The sequence below is a fragment of the Phasianus colchicus genome, chromosome 3 (genome assembly GCF_987193195.1).
Source record: "Phasianus colchicus chromosome 3, bPhaCol1.hap1.1, whole genome shotgun sequence".
Taxonomy (NCBI): Eukaryota; Metazoa; Chordata; class Aves; order Galliformes; family Phasianidae; genus Phasianus; species Phasianus colchicus.
This window is the reverse complement of record NC_143438.1, coordinates 9,672,041-9,694,130: the sequence shown is the minus strand read 5'-3', so window position 1 is coordinate 9,694,130 and position 22,090 is coordinate 9,672,041. Positions and strand designations below refer to the sequence as shown.

Here is a 22,090-nt window from a genome sequence, read left to right as displayed (position 1 = left end):
CATAGCATCTCTTTACTTTTTACACTGTTGGAACAAAGCAGCATGCCTCTCTTAAGCATTATTTGATTCCTTCCTAGCACAAGATGGGCAGATCTAGGAGAAAAATGCAATTCTTAATTGTTTTGATACCGTCGATCCACTGCTCTGCATTTCCTGTTGGCCAGTTACCTCCTAGTGAGCTCCTGCTGGCTTTCAAATATGATCAGTATTAGAGGAACTTCATGGGCAGAATTTCTTTCAATTTTCATTTTCCAATATCCACATGCAGTGCTCAGGCATTGAGGACAACACTTCAGCCCCCTCATTTCATTGAAGATTAAGGAAGAACTGAAATCATCACCTGGGACCAAATTTAACTGAACTGCTGGGATTGAGTCCCTGCATTATCATAAAACTTTTAATGTCTAAACATCTTTTTCGTAATTATGACACACTTATTACTTAACCATGTACAGTTCTGAGTGGTCACAACCCTATTGGGAACCAACATCTTGCAAAATTTCTCATTACTGTGAGCATGAAGAATCTAATCCAGAGGAGATTAATCAGGCTTGCACACCTGGCTTCACACAGTTGGCTTCTCTTCTGTCACATTAGCGTTTTGTGCAATGATTTAAAACTCTAGTAATCTTCTTCCGAGAAGACAGTTATCACAGATTCCTTGCTCATATTTCTCCTACCCAGCTACTTATTTATCTACAAATGTCAATTTCTGATGGATATTCCACGCTGGAGACAATAAGCATTTTTATCTCTGCTTCATACATCACAAATATTGTGAAATTAATAAAAGAAAGAACTGTAAAATGGAGGCTTTTAGGCACAATGGACAAGTCATTCTGTCCTTTAATCCACAATGGTAGTTCCATGCCTGGAACCCATGGATTTGAGCAAAGTCCCATTTGTTCAGAACACTTGCTAACCAGTCCACTCTGTTTAATTTTCAGTGCAGGGCTTGTCACCATTACTGATGACAGTGAAGACATATTGATACATTTCTGTGTGAATGGATCAAACTTTCCTTCTGTTGCAGTCATTCTTCTTTTAGCCTTTATTTTTTTTAACAGGCACATATAATTCTCCTGAAGGTAGACAGTAGACGAATGGATTTAATGCCACTGGTTCACTTTCAAGGCTGCATTTAGACATTAGCAGCCCAAAATGCTAACCATACCCTGAGATGCATCAGGCTCAGCACTGCCAAATGGGCGAGAGAAGGTGCTCTATGCTGTGTGGCTTCACCTCAAGCACTGGGGGCAGCTGTGGGTGCCGCAGTATGAGAGGGACACAAAACTATTATAGAGTCCATATAAGAGCTACGAAGATGGGGAAGGGTTTAGAGGCCAAGGCGTATAAGGAAGAGCTGAAGTATTTTGGTTCATTCAACCCAGAGCAGAGGAGGCTGAGGGGAAGCAAGAGATACCTGCAGTTGGAATCTCTTTTGAATTCACTCTGTATATCACATAAAAAAATAATGGTGTATCATGGCACAGGCACTATCAGGTGAAAATGTTAATTGAGCATATACAGCAGAAACGAATACAAAACTAACAGACAGATCTGCACTTTTCAGTGTGAAAATGAAGATCTTAGGGTAATTTTTGTAATTCAGGACCAGCTCCCGAGGTGAAATTGCCTGGAGCACAAATGTATGAACACATTTTGTTACTACAAACCCCATAGGAGCCTTATGCTCTCAGGGCTCTACGTAATTTACTCCTTTTTCTTATTTATCTTCTATTGAAAATGTGTTCTTTTATGGAGAATACAAAGATATACACAACTAATGTGTATGTAACTAAAACACAGTAACTTGGAGACCTGCTTGTGCTTGCAAAGAAAATCTTGAAAGTCTTTTTTTTTCCTACTATACAGTAGACAATCTGCTTTAGTGGAGAGGACAGTGCCCTGTCATTTGGCAGTCCCCTGAGTTAGATTTCAGCCTTGATGGAGCCATCAGAATTTTTGCCTTCGAGAGAGGCAACATTGAGCAGATATCACGTCTGTCAGGTGAAGTTTTGTGGCAGAGTCTTGGTGACTGGAAAAAGGGAAATATCACTCCCATATTCAAGAAAGGGAGAAAGGAAGACCCGGGAAACTAAAGGCCAATGGAGCAGATCTTCCTGGAAAAGATGTTAAGACATATGTGAGATGTGGAGGTGATCTGAGACAGCCAACTTGGCTTCACCAGGGGCAGATTGTGCCTGACCAGTCCAATGGCCTTTTTTTGGAGTGATGGCATCTGTGGAGAAAGGAAGGGCAACTGATGTCACCTACCTGGACTTGTGCAAGGCCTTTGACATAGTTCCACACCACATCATCATCTCTGAATTAGAGAGATATGGATTTGAAGGTTGGACTGTTTGGTGGATAAAGATATAATTGGATGGTCATAGGTAGAGGGTTGTTGCCAGGTGGAGGCCAGTCACAAGAGGTGTCCCCCAGGGGTCCGTCCTGGGACCAGTGCTCGTCAATGTCTTTATCAGTGACATAAACAGTGGGTTTGAGTGTACCCTTCACGAGTTTGCTGATGACACCAAGCTGAGTGGTGCAGTTGACGCAACAGAAAGGCGGGATGCCATCCAGAAGGATCTGGACATACTCAAAAAGTGGGCACATGAGAATCTAATGAGGTTTAACAAGGCTAAGTACAAGATGTTGCACTTGGATTGAGGCAATCCCAAATAAAGAATACAGAATGGGAAAAGAACTCACTGAGAACAGCTGTGTGGAGAAGGACTTAGGGGTTCTGATGAACAAAGAGCTGGACATGAGCCAGCAGTCTGCCAGCACTTCCAGCCCAGAAGACCAACAGTATCCTGGGCTGCACTGAAACAGGAGTAGCCAGCAGGGAGAAGGAAGCGTTTTGTCTCCCTCTACTCTGTGCTTATGAGGACCCATTTGGAGAACTGTGTCCACGCCTGGGGTTGAAGGAATGTGGAGCTGTAAGAGTGGGTTCAGAGCAGGGCCACAAAGATGACTGAAGGGCTGGAGTATCTCTCTTATGAAGAAAGATTGAGGGAGTTGGGCTTGTTTAGCTTGGTGTAGAGAAGGCTCTGGGGAGATCTCAGTGGAGTTGGAACCGAGTAATCTTTAAGGTCCCCCCCAACCTCAGCCATTCTATGATTCTGTGATATGATATTGCACTGAAAAAAGAAAGACTTGGGTTCTCACATCTGTAACTGTCCTGCTCTACAATTTGGAAAGACCACTATCTGTCCATGCCTCTGTTTCATCTTTGCACACCCTTTTCCTCCCTGGTCTCTTGAAGAAAGGGAAGGCTTGCTGTTTGTGTGGGCTTTTTTGTTCTAGAGTAACATCAGTATCAGAAAGTCCAATGCCATGAATGAGCTTGGCATTATGCATGGTATTCTTCCACCTTACTGTCCTTAAGCATTTTCAAGAAGCATTAGATCTTACAAGTCTTGGTATTGACCTTGTGCACCCTGACTAGTAGATATGGATACTAGTACAAGTACTAGTACAAGTATTAGTACTTATGGACAGGATAGTCCATAAGGAGGGAAGGATAAAGAGATCAGGGAGAAGGGTAGTTAACACTAAAAAGAACCATCTGGAAAATGACTTTAAAAATCAGGTATTACTCAGGAGAGTGATGTCATTTGAAACTAGAGGAAGCGGCATCTTACTGCCAAGCTTTCTTGGGCCATAAGAAGATTCTGACCCTTCAATTCCTTTACCATTTTACACCAAGAATGTGAACTGAAGCTACAGGAATCCAGAGAGCATGCTGAGCATTGCAGAGCCGAATGTCTGGGGTGGGATTCCATGCTATGTAGGGCTTGGCCTTGCAGCTCACAATATATATATATTTACTATCATTTTCTTTGCTGCTAGCATATTGTGTGATCATTCCCCACACACATTTTGGAAACTCCAAGCCCTCCCATTACCTGTTCTCCTTTTTGAAACCCTTTCACTGTGCAGCTCCAAAAATCTGCATCCTGCAGCCTAGTCCAGGCAGAGATGTTTGTTTATGGACCTCCCACTGACTTTCCATGGAAACCAGGGGAGTCTTTGCTTGACAGAACAACTATGTTATTCAAGTGTACGCCTGGAGTTAAAAAAGTTAAGATTAGAAAAGTGTCTGCCAAGTCTTCTGTAAAATAATGTGTTAATTCTAACTATCTTCCACCCTTTACCATCTTCTCCTCCCGTATCCTTTATTTTTTCCAGTTTACTCCTATTTAACATTCAAATCCTGTCTCATTTCTCTTTTGCCCTTTAACGTAATTTTTGACACCAGATTTTTTGCACCTTACAAAGCTGTAAGAGAGGTGACTTGTAGTAATTGCACTGCAGTAGCTGAGAAGGGTCAGATATGCCTGAGCTTTCACTCCAGCAGGGATGGTGATGAGTCATCCCCTAACTTCAGACTCCAAACTGCTTTCTGTGTTTAAGTGCCTGTTGAGTAGGAGAGGTTGTGCTTACTTCTCAGGGCTGGTTTGAGGGGTTAGTGCTTTAAGGTGTTGAAGTGTGCCACAAGCCTTGTTAAGCATTGCTTACTTTGTTTCTTTAGAGGCATGTACAACTTTGGGATGTTTTTCTGAGACTGAGATCTGCTGCAAACCAACCGGTCTTTAAAAACAGTGCTGAATGAAAGCTATGCAGAGCTGTCTGTCACACAGGGGAGGGGAAGCACACACCTGCACTGATTAGCAAACTCAGTACCTGCTCACTCTGGCACTGCCATGAAAATTAACACCAGGGCCTCTTTTTCTTCTGTTCTAGATCCTGGCGCTCCTGTGAAACTGCCTTGTATGCCAGTTAAACTGTCACCTCCACTACCTCCAAAGAAAGTCATGATTTGCATGCCTTTAGGGGGGCCAGACCTCTCCTCTCTCTCATCCTATTCCACGCAGAAGAGCTCCCAGCAGCCTTTGACTCAGCACCATCACACTGTCCTGCCATCCCAGTTAGCAGCTCACCAGCACCAGCTCCAGTATGGCAGCCACAGCCAGCACCTGCCTTCTGGATCCAGCACGTTGCCCATACACCCTTCAGGGTGCCGGATGATAGAGGAACTGAACAAAACACTAGCCATGACCATGCAAAGACTAGAAAGGTAATGGATCAACTTTTAAAATTATGTATTAATGTGCACTGTTTTCCTCCTAGCCTCTGTCAATGTTAATATTAACATCGGAGTCATACTGACAGTACTGGAATCAAGCCCCTTGTCTGGGGATCAAGCACTTTCAGAGCAGAGTCATTGTTGGAGAAAGAGAGACAAGCTTTTCCAGGCTTGTTATAAAACTGCGTGGCAGAAAGGTGAAAAAGACCAAATTTCCTGAGCCCTTGTCCTGTCCTTGCTAGCTTACATGCTAGTGTAGAGAAGGCTAAGAGAACGTGTCTGGTTTGCAGTATATACTGTAGAGTATATAACTGCACAGCTCCAGTTATGTGGAGGATTGCTTAAAAAACAAAAAAATAATAAGTAAAGGAAATGAAAGATTCAGAAAAGAGCATTAAAACCAAACGTGCCACTCAACCAGGACATCTGATTAGCATTACCAATTAGCTCAAAACAACCTATGAGAACTTTGTACAAGTCACTTAGCAGGGCTATTATAAATAAATACACTATTTAAATTATTTCAATTACTTTAAATTAAGTATTTAACCCTTTCCACAGCAGCTCCCTTCTTATGCATTTGCATCTGGAAGAAGGTTGTACATTTAATCAGAAGTGCCTTACCCACGTTGGGGCTGTTTTTCATTACTGTCACTTGTGAGCATCTCTGAATGCTGTTTCAAGTGGTCTGAATAAGTGAAGCATGTTGCATAAATGCAAGCTGTCCTCACAGACTACTAGATCAGCAAGCTTTGGAAAAATTATTTTGACTTTCAGATGAAAATTGAGCAAGTTGCAGAATAGAGAAGATAGTCCAAAAATGACGTTCTTTTTAGTTACAAGGGCAGCTTTGTAACCAGCTTGTTCTAGGCACATCAGATCATCCTTCTGTTGTAAAGGAAGCTAAAATATTTGGTCTAACGGACAAAATGCCTAATGACTTGCCCCAGTATCTCTTTGTGATAACATTACCTTCATTATATTGCACAGTTAAAAGGATTTCTATTAGATTTGGCAGATTCTACTTGCTGCCACTAAAAATAGTCAGAGGAACAGAGGCTGTCCTCCTCTGTCAGCTTATTTCACTTCCAGGATACTGAGATCTCTGCAGTTAGATCAAGGGGGCTAATACTTATGCAGCCTGACAAAATTCTCTGCTGGGGGAAATCTATAAGGACAGTGATGGAGATTCCTGTTCCCATCAATAAAAGAACTGTAGCAGAAGGATTAGAAAGAGCATTCACAATCCATCCTGTGCCCAGTGACCACCTAGTTACCTCTCACATTGCTAGCAGGGCTCGTCAGATGCATATGCATCAGCCCAGAGCCTGGTGCACAGAGTGCAGAGGATAGCAGTGTCTCCCAGAGGCTCCTTTGTGGCAGCACTGCTAATGCCATCCCCAGCACAGGTTGGATATTGACCTTACAGTCTGGCTCACATTGTGTGCAAAAGGCACAGTGAAATCTCTCAGTGTATGACTTCACTCTGGCATCTGTTGCCCCACAGCAACAAAAGCTCCAATTTTCAAGTTTACGTCTGCAAGTATGCTTAACTGATTTAAAGAAGGTTATGCTGTTTGGTTTTAACTATTAATTTAAATTCAAAGCTGTGCTGCTTGTTAATAATGTAATAAGCGAGGATTCATGCCTTAATATGATGCAGTTGCATCCCTCTGCAGACGAGAGTAAGAAAGGTTGTGGCACTGATATTTCACATTAAAAATTAAAATGAATCCTAGTTCATGATATTGCAGTTGGTTTTTCATAGCCTTTTGGGGTGATTAACTGTTATTTCATTCATGAAATAAAGTATTGAGTACTTCAGTTATTCTCCTTGTCAAAACAAATCAATAGTGTTTCTATTCACAGGAGAGAAAATAGGAAATGACTGTTTCCTCTACTACAGCAATTGTTATTTCATAATATTGATAGACAAAAGGGTCTGTGGAACTGACATTTGCTGTTAAAATCTTAAAACTACTTTTCCAAGCAAGACCGTGGCCTGTGCAGATTTCTAAGATACACACATCTAATTTAGGAGATTGGTTGTACCAAATACTGCTTTTTTCTAATGCTTCTGACAGTACTTCTTTTCCCTTAATTGCATAAACTCTGAATGGAACCCAATGGAAATCATATTTCAGTATCTTTCATTGGACATTTCAGCCCAGAAATGCTGAAAGCCTTTTAAAACTGCACAGATCCTAGATGTACTTTCTTCTGTTTAAAATTCAGTAATGTGCTCCCGTTTGTTGCACGCATAAGATAGACAGTGACATGCAGAGCTTTACTGTTCCTTCTGAGATAACACACTACTGGGTCACTGCTCTTGGGCCAACAATCTTGAGGCTTTTTTTTTTTGCTGATCAGTCTTTATCTTGAAACAGTCCTACATGATAGAATAATAGCTTTTCTACTCCATTTAATATTGATTCCAAGTCTGGTGATTCAGGGGATTATTTTCTTTAATAAAGGAGAATCTCATAGACAAATACAGATTAGTATCCTGCTCTCCATTTATTTAGTTGTTTCCTATATTAATTATTTTCTCTTCCCTGTATCTATTTTTTTATTCCTGATAGAGTAGAATCTCAACTCTGTTAAATTCCATTGATACACACACCAAATCCACATTTTGTCTGCTAAACTGATCTTATACTTCACAATACTCCCTCAACCAGGACTGTCAGTGTGGACAGGATGAAAGAAAAAGTAGCAATCTGCACAGGTTTTGTTATTTTTGTTGGGTTTTTTTTGCAGATGGGGTCTCTGGAATTCAGATAGCCTAGCAGCATCTGAAGAACAATATTTGATTTGCCAATGCACTACAGTTTTGGCCAAAGAAAAATGAGCTGTCTCTCTGTACCAGAAAGGAAGCCAGAAGTTATTTTGCTGTGTTTGACCTTGAGAAAGCTTCTGAGCTCCTCTTCCTCTAGCTGCTTAAAACTGCAGTTAATTCCCAGATCTTTTATTCAGTTTTATTGCAGACTCTGTAGAGCATTAGGTTCATTTACACACTTTAGACTTTTGATTCCAAAAAAATTCTGGTACTTAAAACATCTATTTGTAACCTATTCTTATAAGGAAAATCTATCCTTGGTCACAATATGATTATTAAGACATCATTTACACAGCCAGCGTGCCTTCGTTTTCCCTGATAAATTACCAGATTTATGATAGATTAAGAAGAAACAGAGAGAAGTGTGATTTCCATGTAACCTTTTTTCTGCAACCTCTGTTGGTAATTTTTACCAACAAGGTAATTTTTACACAACTTTCAGCTTCAACCCAAAGTATATGTGTTCAGCATAAATCACAGAATCATAGAATGGCCGGGGCTGAAAAGGACCACAATGATCATCTAGTTTCAACCCCCTGCTATGTGTAAGGTCACCAATTCTGGCATCATTTTTTACCAATCTGTGATGCATTTTAAGAGATACTGAAGCTCCATTAATTCCTGCCACCAGCATCCACCAAAGGCTTGATCCTCCTGACTGAATTGAAATTGAGAGGAAGGACCATGCCCAAAAAGATCTCAGCAAAATGTAGCAATAGGGGAAGCTTTAGAAAGCCTCTTATGCCACTGTAATATGCCTTTAACTCCAACTTAGTAGCTTCTTGACCAGAAGCCCATAGAGTTCCTCATCTGACTGGTAAGACAAGAAATGATTTCAATTACTCTGTGGATTGTTATACTATAGGAACTGACTCAGTGCATATACTGAGGAGCTGTTAAGTGTCTGTATCTCACCCTGGACTAGAATTGAATCCATGATAGAGAAGCAAAAAATTGTGCTGTCCAAAAGACAGTTTGTGAGACCATTTCTTCTGGGACATACGGTTCAGCTTCAGACTGTACATTCACAAAATGAAATGCATTTAATATTCCTGACAGTGTCTTGTAAATCTTATAAAATGTATTTGATTGAGAAAACATTTATCTCCCATAAAGCTCATCAAAATAAGTGCTTTTTGTCTGAACTTCAGTATTACCTAAGGAAAGAAACACATAATATTTATACTTCTGCCTTCCTTCTCTCTGTCTCTCACATATACCCAAACAGTATAAATGTATATACAGTCACTTGAATTTTTGTTTTAACTGATAAGTACAGGACAGTGTCCCATGGATCAGAACATGCTGGTAAGAGTGAAACTCTTTATTCCAGATCTAAGAGACTGTGATAACAGAAGAGAAGCATGTACTTTCTCCTACTAGATTTCACAGGAGACATTTCACTTTTCTTTCTATTCACATTTTTTTCTGTAACATGAGCCACTTACACATTCTGATTTTTCATGAATATCTTTTCCCACTAGGCATTCAAGGCCAGGCTGGACGTGGCTCTGGGCAGCCTGGTCTGGTGGTTGGCAACCCTGCACACAGCAGGGGGGTTGAAATTACATGATCGTTCTGGTCCTTTTCAACCCTGGCCATTCTGTGATTCTATGATTCACTAGAAATATTGGAAGCTGTAGTAATGTAACATTTTTGCCATTTTGATCACATAAGAACGATACGACAATAAGTGCATAGCTATGAATTATTCAAATCTATGCATTAAAATACATTTATCTTTTTAAAACAAGTACGTGCTTAGCTATGGCTCTCTTCTCTAATTTTGTGGCAAAAGATGAAGCTGATTTAAAATGGACTGTTTGAAACAACGGTGTGCTTTTCAACGAATAATGCTGAAAAATGTTGTGGTGTAGACCACCTGACTATGGTTTCTTTTGGCTAATGACCCGAGGAATTTATACGCAGTGAAGATATACAGTGACTTTGGTTCATCTTTCTTAAGCATACTGCAATAATGCATGTATTTCACAGGCTTTGCTTAGACAGCTGACTTAGTCAAAATGATGTGAAGAAGGCTGAGTTTAGTCAAGAAAAACACAAAACATTAGGAAAAATGAGGGACTTAAAATAGAAAATAGTTTTAGCAAGAAAATGGATGATTCAGAAAAATTACAATGAGATGAGAAGACTTCTATTTCTAGAGCAGTAGTTCAAATAAAGATGTAGTGTGGTAGTTTGTAAATCTTGTTTCCGTTTGATACCTGCTTGGTAACCTACATTGGTGAGCCACTTTGATATCTGCTGCCCTATGCACATATGGATGAATCCGTAACCTACATACATCCTTCACAGAGCAGTGAAGCACCAAATGCTCCTGGGTGCTGAACTATTTTCTGCTGCTTTCATTTGTGTTTCCAGAAGGGACTTAGCCAACATGCACTTATTCTCTGTGAATGTATTGTTTTCAAATCAGGTGAATTAATGATTGTGGTCACCATTCTTTTAGCATTATTATCAGAATTTCTCTATTCTAGTTTCTCTTGAAAATCCAGGCTTCTGAATTTCCTGCCTTTCCTCTTGAAGGAGCTACAAAAAGATAGGTTATATAGCAAAATCATTTTTCAAATGAAATTAGTAAGTTGAATTTTTTTTTAATGTAGCACTACCTTGGGAGTTAGTATTTGTAAAGGCATTTGTGTGTCATTAGGAGAATTCACCTGGTGAGTTCTAATACTACTGCTGCATTAAAAATTTCTTAGGTTGAACTTACTGAAGTCTAACACAAATTCACAAGCCACCTTTTTGTGAGTTTTCCATGCATTTTGGTGTGAAACATAGAATATTACTAAGAAAATGGAGTTCCTCTCTTCAAAGCATCCAGTAAAGCTATGCAGCTCATTCTTGGTTAGTCTGTGATAATAAATGTTGCAATTAACAAAACGATTCCTTAGAAGCTGAACACAATGATAACAGCATGGTACAGTTTACTCACAGGATCTGAAGCCTTTTATTCTCCTTAATCCCTAAGCTCATTGTGTCCTAGCATTATGTACCCAAAAGTACATTTTTATAACATTCTCTGGGATGTTATCTGGCAGCCACTTGAGAGTCTACGTTAAATTTAGATTAGAAAGAAAGAGAAATGTTTCAAGTTGACTTCACAGAAAATCATTTAAAGAGAAAAATACAACTTTTTTTTTTCTTCAAGATGTGGAATGCCTCTTGTGCTCTGAGTAGTACTGAAGAGAATTGAGGCTTCTTAGCACTTGGTAAGGTCACTCCCAAATTTGAGTGCTTCAAGTGCAGCTTGGCCAGCACATTTCATTTCACTCTTGAATGCTTGTGCAAAGTAAAATGAGAATTTGACACAGAGAGTGTCCAGCAGGCACACGTTCCTCACCTTTCATGCACTTGTTGTCTCAGGTGGGACTCCTTGGAGAGAGAACAGTTTCTCCCCAGTCAGGAATAAACTTCAGCAGACATCATCAGGGGGAAGTTTTTCACTCAGAGGGTGGTGAGGCACTGGAACAGGTTGCCCAAGGAGGCTGTGGATGCCCCATCCCTGCAGGCATTCAAGGCCAGGCTGGATGTGGCTCTGGCCAGCTTGGTCTGATGGTTGGCGACCCTGCACATAGCAGGGGGTTGGAACCAGATGGTCTTTGTGGTCCTTTTCAACCCAGGCCATTCTATGATTCTATGATTTTGTGACTCTATGATCATTTTTGCCTATGGATCTCTCATTCTCATTTCATGATAGAAGAGCAACATGAGTGATGTTTGACTTCAGTCTTCAACTCTTCATGTTCCTATTTCGTTACTTGTATTAGTGTGATCCTTGTTGAAGGACACTGAAATCAGCACATAGGCAGAGCTAAAGGGATGTAAGACCATTACTAAAAGCAGTGAGAGAAGCAACCCAGTCTTCCATTGTACTGTTTCCTTTTAGTTTATTTATTTGTTCTTCTTTTCCAACAGCTCTGGTTTACACACAGGTGACAATGTTACAAAAACAGGACCTGGAGGCCTTCCAGACATGAGACAAGTGCCAACTGTTGTGATTGAATGCGATGACAATAAAGAAAATGTGCCTCATGAAGCTGACTATGAAGATTCTTCCTGTCTCTACCCAAGACAGGAAGAGGAGGAGGAGGAAGACGAAGATGAGGATAACTCGTTATTTACAAGTTAGATGCATTCCATTTTTCCTTTCTCATTTATTGAAGTTTTCCTCTGAAATCTCAATATACAAAGGAAACACACGGCCTATGAATTTTCTTTCTTGACCATGGCTTTTGCTTTTCTCAGGGTTTGACTACATGGGGACATTTTGTAAATTAATTGAAAATAATGAGGAGTATGAATTTAAACTGATTACCCTAATCCATGTGAATCCCTGTGTGGGTAGTTCTCGTACAGAATTCAAATGACCTTTTTTGTTTTATCTTAGTTTACTTTCAAACTGACTTTCAGATTCACTATTCCAAGTGTCAGGAGTATAGAGAAGCACTGACTTTGGCTTAAGTCAGGATCATCTCAGCAGGGTTACCAAAGTGCCACAGATAGATAATCAGATCTTATGAGCACTGTCAGTATTAAATCACATCAGAATCAGAAGTTTGCACATGCTTTTAAAGGGATCATGATCAGAGAATAAAAGCCCTAAATGCAAACCAAAGAATAGAGGAAGTAGTCTTGAAATTTCTATAGAAGAAGATATGAATGAAAAGTGGGGAAGATCTTATTTTTCTTCCTAGCACACCTACTTAAAAAGCCTGTGGTGTGCAATTTAGATTGTGATGGTAGAGAGAGTTGTGCAAATGATTGGTATACAGATGCTCTGTTCTGCACAGGAATGCAGCATAGTTCTGCTTTCCACTCTGATGCATTTTACTTTGCAAACAATGTGAGAGTATGTGTGGGAGTAAGTTGGTTTGTGTTTAGATCCCAGTTTTTTTCTCTGTTCTGTTTTTGTTCTTTAGTTTTTTTAATCTATAAACCTGAACTCTTGACTTGATCTTATATAACTGAGAAAATGAATCTGATTTTACTATACAATGTTTTTGCATGAGGATAACTTCTGCTTTTTTGGAGTTATTTCATATTTGCATCATTGTTACTCAAACTGGGAATCAAATTTATATACCCATGCTTAGATAGTTATCTAACTGCTATGGGCAGTTCTCTACTGGCTTACACTCTGTTGAGGTGCTTGTATCAGCACAAAATGAATATAAAATGCCAGTGCTGGATTATGTGTGATTTTATTCCAATTTACTGTGGTAGTAGTGGCAAATTGGGCTCAGATATGAATGGGTTAATTGTATCGCAACTACAGCTTGGAGGGACTTTTGCCCCATTTCTGACCTCTCTGGGAAAAACAGCCGTGTTGGTGTGCCATCATAGGGCTCTCATGAAGATGAGATACCTTACTTTGTATGTGACACAAAGGACGTCTTGCCATCCTGCAGTTTGAGCTGAAGCTTCAGGCCATTTAATTTTTTTTCTCCTGAAAACCAATAGCCATTAATCACACCATTTTTAAAGCGCACACAAGTTTCTAAAACAGGCATATTTCACCATCTCAGAATCTTACCTTACCTTGCAGGTGAAATCAGAGTCTGTTGCCTTAAATGAAGAAGCAAAGCAGAAGTGCATTTCTGCCATTCTCCTGACAAAGTCTATAACCTCTTAGGGGCTTGTGGTCTGCTTGTGCCTCTCTACCCTGCTCAGTCTGCTTTGGGTGCAAACCAAGGGAAGCAAGCTTGCACCATAAAAGACCACTGGTTTTCACACTGTCTTTGCCACTGTCACTGCCTGAGAAGCAGAATCAGCTAATGTACTTAAAGGTCTATTCCACTTCTCATAGATCTGATTTTTTTTTTAATGCTAACTTGGATGTCTTGGTGTTACACTGCAAGAGAGAGATGCCTCTCTCTTTCCACATGCTGTAGCTCTGCTGCCCTCTCAGAGGTTTAATTATTCATTCCATTATGAATTCTGAAACACTAAAGATGCTTCTAGAAATTATGAAACAAGCCTTTATTCTCTACTCCCTCTGCGAAGCAATATTCTTTTTCCTGTGTAACTACAAAATTCATCTTTTCTGTATTAGGGCATGAATTGAGGCTAACTGAAACCCAGGTGTTAATTGATGCCCTTTTTCCTACAATCCATAACATTGTAAATAAGAATGTAGCACCCTCCCTTGCCTGCCACTTCCTTGCCTGCTGTATGCTGGAATGAAATGATGACAGCTCCTTTGGCAGAGCCTCTCTTCTCTCTCACAGGTTCCCTGGCAATGAAAGTCTGCAGAAAGGACTCTTTAGCAATCAAACTCAGCAACAGGCCTTCCAAGCGAGAGTTGGAGGAAAAGAACATCCTCCCTATGCAGACTGATGAAGAGAGACTTGAACTTAGGCAGCAGATTGGGACAAAGTTAACAAGGTAGGAGATTAATGTTTTTCTAGCTCTTGTTTTTGGAAATATGTGGTGGGACACACCTTTTTTATATATAGTCTGCGAACATCTGAGATCTGTTTGTTCACAATATGCAAGAGGAAAAGCCATGGGAAAAAGAAAAAGGCTGTAAGAGTTAAAGCTGCTGTACTGTAACATTCCATACAGAGATTTCATTTTTCAGGTGTATAGTACAGGACCTTTGGTTATATAAGTACCTGCATGAACTACATGGGTTTGGTTGTTTTCAATGCACTGTTGGGATAAGTTCAGCTTTGATAACATTTTGGATTGTAGCTCTAGGTGCCATTTAATATTGTAATATTTTGACCAAGGGACAGAGGCATATCTTTCTCAGTTGAGTCTCCATTGAGTAGGAGAGTCTTGTTTTGATCCAAAATACTTTCATCCTTCAGTATTTTTTGTTGTGTCAGGCTTGAACAGATTTACCTTCATACACTCTTTCCTCTTTATAACAGCATTTATTCACCAGCTGTTCTGTTTTTCTCTATTGTATGGAAAGTGGAGGGGTACCCATTAATGAAACATTTCCATCAAGGATTAGTAAAGCAAGGACAGGTAGGAATGTTTACGAACTTCCTGTGCTCCAGCCATAATTTCTGCAGTTGATCTAACACTGTTATGTTATCAGCTTGGTGGTATGTAGAGCCAGTGAGTGCTATTGGTTGCTTTCTGGTTTAACCAAGAAATCCACAAGGAAGACCAGCCAATTTTCTGTTGGCTTTTTTTCTACCTTTTTTTTTTTTTTTTAATGGAGTGGAGGAGCATCTTTTTTATTGCAGGGATGCAAGGACTCATTTATCCATTCTTTGGAATAAACTAACCACATTGTTCCAGTACATCTTTGAAAGTCTTTCTTTGTGCTGAATCACACTTAGCTTTCTCCAAACCCTGTCTAACTCTTCAGTATTTTTGTGAAGGGCTACAACACCACAGATGGTGCTGCACTGTTGATGGGCATCAAAATTGTTCAGTCCAGTCTTTGTTCAGCTTAATACCTTGTTAAATGGATGTGAAGTTGATGATCCAAAAGAGCAGTGCAGGATAACAAGGTCCCAGTCTTGGTCTTACGTAATTAATTTTGAACCTTTGAGGTGTGTGAGGAGTTGAAATTTTTATCTTTAGTGAATCTTGATCTGCATCACTTGACCCTACAGTGACATTAAACAGCATTTCTACTGTGCTGCCCATTTGCCTAGATTATTTGTGTTTCTTAAAATTTTTACTGCTCTGCCTAATGAAGGTAAACAGTGTAACTTGCAAATGTTGACTGCAGCTCACTGTGCTCCAGGTGATTGTTTATTATAAATATTTTATCCCTTATCTCTCCAAAGCATGCTTTTTTCAACATGAAGCATGTTTCTTTAGCATGTGTCTTTTTAACATGGGGAAGCTTATTTTGGCAATACCCAGAACCCTTCCTGTGTAAGCCACCTATTCTCACAATGTCATTGTTTTTTCCCCAAATTTGTACCATTATCTGTGCTTATTCAGAGTTTGAGGTATAATGCTTGAGTTTGTCTTGTAGCATGACTTAGAAGTAATCACATATGCTTCCAATAATTAAAACTGTGTATATACAAACAAAAAATAGCTGAGCCATTGCTGGTTCATTCTCATTTGTTACCTGTGTAATATCACTGAAATTGGTAGAATTTCACTAGCCTTTTCTGAAAAAATATACTTTTCACTCTGACCTTTCAATGACAAGTATTAACCATTCAGTGTCTCATCCTTTTGAATAATCAAGAAATATGAGGAGAAAACCGCTTTCTTCATCTCTAATATGCAAAAAACCACAGATGTTTCAGCATCAAAAAGAAGGGTACATGTCTTAACAGAGCCTTATATCTAAATGTGATGTATTGATGTATACAGGCTGACAAATATTAGATTGAAAGAGAGGGAATATTTCAATTTGGACAATATTTCTTTACGTCCAGACTTCATTATTCCATCTGTCTTTTGCCATTGCTTAGTAATTGTCCCACAGTAATGCAAATGCCAAGCAAAATCAAAGAGGCGAAGCATTTATAGTCTTTAGAGAAGATGTGAGATGCAGAATATAATTGCAGATGGCAATTTTGGATTTCAGAGGGATTTGTGCTATTCTACCAATGGTCCTCTATGGTTTAAAATAACCAGCCAATGAAATTACATATGCTACTTACAGAAGTAAAAAATGCAGAATAAAAACTTCAGCAAATAGTTATTGTTGTCTGTAATGGATCAAATAATTTTCAGCAAGAGGGTGATTAGGATACTTCAGTATTTATTCATAATCCTCACAGTATTTAGTTTAGAAGAGCTCATTAGCTGTACCATTTGCCAAATCAAAATTTAGTACTATAAAGAGAGTGTTATTTTAAAAGCTTATAGACTGGCATATTGAGAGATTGACCATTGGCATACTGCATTGGTCCAAAATCATCCCAAGTATAGTCCAGCCTTGTTAGAGTAGCACCAAGAACCAACTTGGCTCAGAGCTTTTTGATCATATCTTATTTAAAAGTAGCAGAAAGTAGCAGTAGCTGCAGAAAAAAATTGTGATTTTATTATTGCATCTGCCAGCTGGTAGAGAGACTCCTGAGCTGGCTTAACCACGTAGCTGTTTCCCAATTTAGGAAAATAGTGTCTGGGCTTATATTGGACCAGTTGCAAGGATGAGGCTGCAGAGGCTATATCTTACAGCAGAATATGGCCCACTGCACATCTGAGTATTAGCTTAGTCATGAGACAAATTTAGACTGTTGTGGCCTACTGGACTCACACTTCATTTGTGGCGCAGAGTTTGGTTGGAGGTCTGTAACTAGTGGTGTTCTCCAGGGATCAGTGCTGGATCCAGTCTTGTTCAGTATCTTCATCAGTGTCCTGGATGCTGATGATACAAAGCTGGGAGGAGTGGCTGACACACCAGAAGACTGTGCTGCTGTTCAGCAAGACCTGGACAGACCGAGGACCTGGGTGTCCTCATGGATTACAGGTTGGCCATGAGCCAGCAGTGTGCCCTTGTGGCCATGAAGGCCAATGGTATCCTGGGGTGCATTAAAGAGCGTGGCCAGTGGATCGAGGGAGGTGATCCTCCTCTTCTACTCTGCCCTGATGAACCTCATCTGGAGTACTGTGTCCAGTTCTGGTTCCCCTGTTCAAAAAGGACAGGGATCTCTGAGAAAGAGTCCAGCAGAGGCTGACAAAGATGATCAGTGGCCTGGAGCATCTCCCGTAGGAGGAAAGGCTGGGAGACCTGGGACTCTTCAGTCTGTAGAAGAGAAGGCTGAGAAGAGACCTCGTAACTGTTTATAAGTATCTAAAGTGCAAGAGTCAAGTTGATGGGGTGCAGTGTGCAGCAATAGAACAAAAGGCAACGGACAGAAACTGTAACACAGGAAGTTCTGTACTAACACAAGGAAGAAGTTGTTTATGTCAGAGTGACAGAGCTCTGGGACAGGCTGCCCAGAGAGGTTATGGAGTCTCTTTCTCTGGAGATATTCAAGACCCATCTGGACACCTAACTGTGTGACCTACTGTAGGGAACCTGCTTTAGCAGGGGGTTGGTCTTGATGGTCTCTAAAGGACCATTCCAACCTCTACAATTCTGTGATTCTATGATTCATGTGAATGTATTGCTTCACTGATGTATATCCTGTTTCAAGGCTCAGCAAAGGCAGGCCCAAGTAAAAACTGATCTTATTGCAAAACATGCCTGTGCCATAGACTGTTTTCTGGCAGTCCTTATTCAGCAATTGCAGCAACTCATTAGAAGACCTTCTCTTCTAAACAAACCAGAATAGATTCCTCCAAAATGTGACACTTAACTATGCAACCAGAAGCAAAAATAGTGAATTAAGATGCAGAACAACATGATTTGGGGATAAGAAGCGGATGCTAAAGACCATGTTCTTGGCTGCTAAAAACCCTTATAGTTCCATTAACTTCTATTCTGAAATGCAGACCATCTGCACAAATAAATCTTTAAGTGGGTATAGTTTACTTTTTGCTCTGCCTGCTGAGGTTCTCCCAGTCTCCTCCTCCATTTCATCCTGTGGTGCTTGCATATCTTCACAAGCTGCACAGGAAGTGCATATAAGTGGCCGTAAGCTAGAAAGAAAAATAGAAGATGAAAGAAGGCCCTGAATATTAGCAAGCGGAGGGAGAAGTCCGATTTCTGCCTTTTGACTGTCGTTCTGGTTGTCTAACATTCAGAGAAGCACTGGTTCCCCAGTCATTCAGGTTAGAGCAGGTTGGAGGGACTGAACTTTGCTTTCAGTGGAAATCAGTGAGAGTATGTATTTCTGGGCTATGATTGCAAAATCAGGATACAGATAGGAACTGGAACTGATTTGGAGGCACTGTTGGTACAATGACAAAGTCACGGCCTGTCAGGAGCCTCTGGCAAGGAGGAGGTCCACCACTGATAGGCAGTGCACAGCAGTGCTGCACGTCTCCAGTGATTGTATGACTATCCCCTTCCACCAAGATAAGTGTTCCAGTCTGCATTTCTTTCTTCCCGAGAAATCACAGTGGTGATTTTAAGAGATCACACAAGCTTCTTCTGTTGATGTATTATTTAGTAAGCACAAAAGCCCTTTAGAGAAAATGTGTCTATATATTTCTTTATAGTTATACACTGCTCCAAAATTTTCTGAGGACTCTGTGCTCCCTTGATCTGGTAAGACCAGATCTTTGCATGTCTTTCACAACGCCTCTGCCATACCTTGAGACATGTTTCTTTAGACTATGGGCAATCTGTCATTTATCCTATAAGGGAAGCTGTCTAAAGCACAGTCTCTTAACCCTCAACTGTAGAAAAGAGGCTCATCAGCAGTTAGATACAAGAGTCTCGAAGCTGAGATTTTGCTCCACTGCTTTTAAAGAATGCATGGCATTGTCTTTATCTGCTCTCACTGAATTGCTTCCCTCATGGCTTTTCAAACCTCCTGGAATAAGGTCAAACAATTATACAAAAAATCTGATAATATAGAGTGTTATGCTTCACTTTGCCTAACAGTCAGAATCAGTGTTAAGGGACCTTGTTGTTTCTCGATACACTCTTTATCTCATCAGTGTCATGTCTATCTCATCAGTATACTCCTGCCCACCTTAGGGCACAGGACAGGTTGACTGCAAGTCACAAGGCAGGGAAGATTAAAGGCTACCCAGGTGAGCAGTGTGTGTCAGGGGACTGCTGCTGATCATCAGCAGATGCCTCGGGCAATCCAGTAAGATTTTACATTCTGTGCTGTGCTACTGCCAAGAGCTGTCAGTAGTTGGAGTCATATTTAACTGTATCTACTGTGAAAGCAAAGAGAGATGGAGTAGGGAAGCAGCCTTCTGCACATTAAATAACAAAAATAATTAAATTAGAAACAAATAAACAAGAAAGTATCTTCTTGAAGTTTCCTGACATTACCTTTTACCTCTATTATGACTTTGATTGATGGACATCCAATTCTTGAGCCCTATGAGTGTGTTAGTGTATGAGTGTGTTTTCAGCACACCTGGGGAAGACATAGTATTGACTGGGGAGTGTGGAGATTAGATTACTTTTCTGATCGAAAGTAGGCAACCATCATCTGTCAAACTTGCCATTCCATAACAAAGATGTTGTATGTAGTGTATGAGTGTGTTCTTTTGGCTTTAAGGCAGTGAGACAGTGGCAAGCCACGCTGACAGATATACAGTAGTGCACTGCATTGTTTATTGTATTCCTTAGATTTATGCACTCCTTAATACATGATAGGATGCTATCCCTACAGCAGCAAGTGGAAAATATCAGTCTGAAGCAATATAAATAACACATTGCAAGTATCACAAGACAAAGAATAGGAAGAAGGAAGGTAGATCAGAGAGACTGTCTCTTTAAGGATCTGGCTGTAAATATGTACATATGAAATATGGGCATACCTGCCAGATGTGTTTATAGTCCCATTGATGCTTTGGTAATAGTTGGAAGATGTCTGTGACTTAAAAATGTAGTGTGAAAAGTCATACATCTTTGTTATGGAATGGCAAGTTTGACAGATGATGGTGGCCTACTATCTTGATCAGAAAAGTAATCTAATCTCCACACTCCCCAATCAATACTATGTCTTCCCCAGGTGTGCTGAAAAACACTGCCTAGAAACAAATCCTGAGGTGAAATGGACTTGGTGAATTGCCACACACATAAAAAATTGCCATTGATTTTAAGCGTCATGTGGCTGCTGTGAGGTTTTTGCACTTGCTCACATGAGCTGCCAGTTATCTTTGTGTCTCTCTGTGTGAGGGTGAGTGTGGAGGAAAAAGAGCATTGCAGAATGTTTGTAAACAGAAGAACCATACAGAAAGGTAGAAAATTTAGGCAATATGGGTAAAGGATAGCTTTTTCAGAGTGAAGTTGGCAGAGGTATTACCAATGTTAAAGGAAAAGTTGATCTGCAAAGGTAGTTGGATCATTTTCTTTACTTGTCTTCAAAATTTCCTTCCATCTTAAACATAATGCTAATGGAATACAGTCCAGTAGCTTCAGCCAGTTGTGGTTTTCAGGTGAACAAACGCAAATAAAGAGCAGTGTGATGTTATCATTGTGCTAGTGGCCATTCTCCTTCAGATGGATTGTAAGAACATGATCCGTAGGAAATGTGACTAATGTTCCAGTTCAATAGCTTAAGCATTTGTTTATATTCATAGAACAGTCGCTAATCTATTGATTGCACCCATCACTTGTCAGCTTGCTTTCACCAGTCCTGTCCCATCCATACGCTGTGTCAGGTGTCAGCAGGCAGAGCAGGACTCCCCTACCTGGCCTCCCATGCTGGAGGTGTGCTGGCATGGCTGCTCTAAGTTTGCTTCCTGACTCCCGTTTCTCACATTAACAGATGTGAGATCTTTTATTTCAGACCAAAAAAAAAAAAAAAAATAGATCTGAGCTTTGAGAGCAGGTCACATATTTGGAGGAAATGCTGAGACTGGCAGTGGTGCATGGCCATGGCAGGGCACAGGCCACTCTGTAGTACCACAGTCACGGCTCCCTTGGATGCTGGATTGTGTGAGAAACCTGGCTTCTGGAAATGCACAACAGTTCTTTCAGAACCCTGAAGGGAATGAATAATCCAAAGAGATCTCCTTATTTATCAAAATACTCTGTGGTGAAGAGACTCAGCTCTTTGAAGCAATTAATTATTTAGACTGTGTTGCAGTCCCATTGAGGGGAGGCTTTTTTCAGCCAGATGATGGAAACGAGATGGGCCCTGTTAGGGCTGAATCTCCTAACGGCTGTTCATCCAGTGCTGTGGAGAGCATTTTGTTTCCTCTTCATCTCAGAGTCATTTAGGGATAGAAAGAGTGGACAGACAGTAGGATTAAGCTTTATTCACAGGCCTCCTTTTGTTGGGTAACATGAAATAATTTCTTCCTAATTACCTCTGACGTCTACAATTCTCACATTTATTGTTAGCTTTCACTAATGAGAGAAAAACAAGTGCCTAAAGCAAGAGCTCATCCCTAACCTCTAACTGCAGCGTGTGTTGTGTGTAGCTTGCCTCTTCACACATCAGGTGCTGGGGATAAATCACACGGAAAATGGGATTGTGGTAAACAAGCTCATCTGAATCCTGGATTAGAGGGGAGGATCGACAGTGCTAGATGCATGAATGGGAGTGACTAGAAAAAGCTGCAGAGGCCTGAGCCTGGGTTTTAGCTGCGTTGGTAGCTAGGAAAAATAGGTGGTTATGTAC

At 40.4% G+C, this 22,090-nt stretch overlaps 1 protein-coding gene across 8 annotated transcripts in view; it reads left to right on the top strand.

The window, feature by feature from the left end:
- Positions 1-22,090, top strand: part of PHACTR1 (phosphatase and actin regulator 1) — a 296,676-nt gene that overhangs the window by 233,477 nt on the left and 41,109 nt on the right. For all 8 annotated transcript variants that reach the window (XM_090136928.1, XM_090136931.1, XM_090136930.1 and 5 more), the window contains 3 exons: positions 4,753-5,086; positions 11,874-12,082; positions 14,186-14,342. In XM_090136928.1, coding sequence (XP_089993054.1) covers positions 4,753-5,086; positions 11,874-12,082; positions 14,186-14,342 — 700 coding nt within the window. The remainder of the gene's footprint in view (positions 1-4,752; positions 5,087-11,873; positions 12,083-14,185; positions 14,343-22,090) is intronic.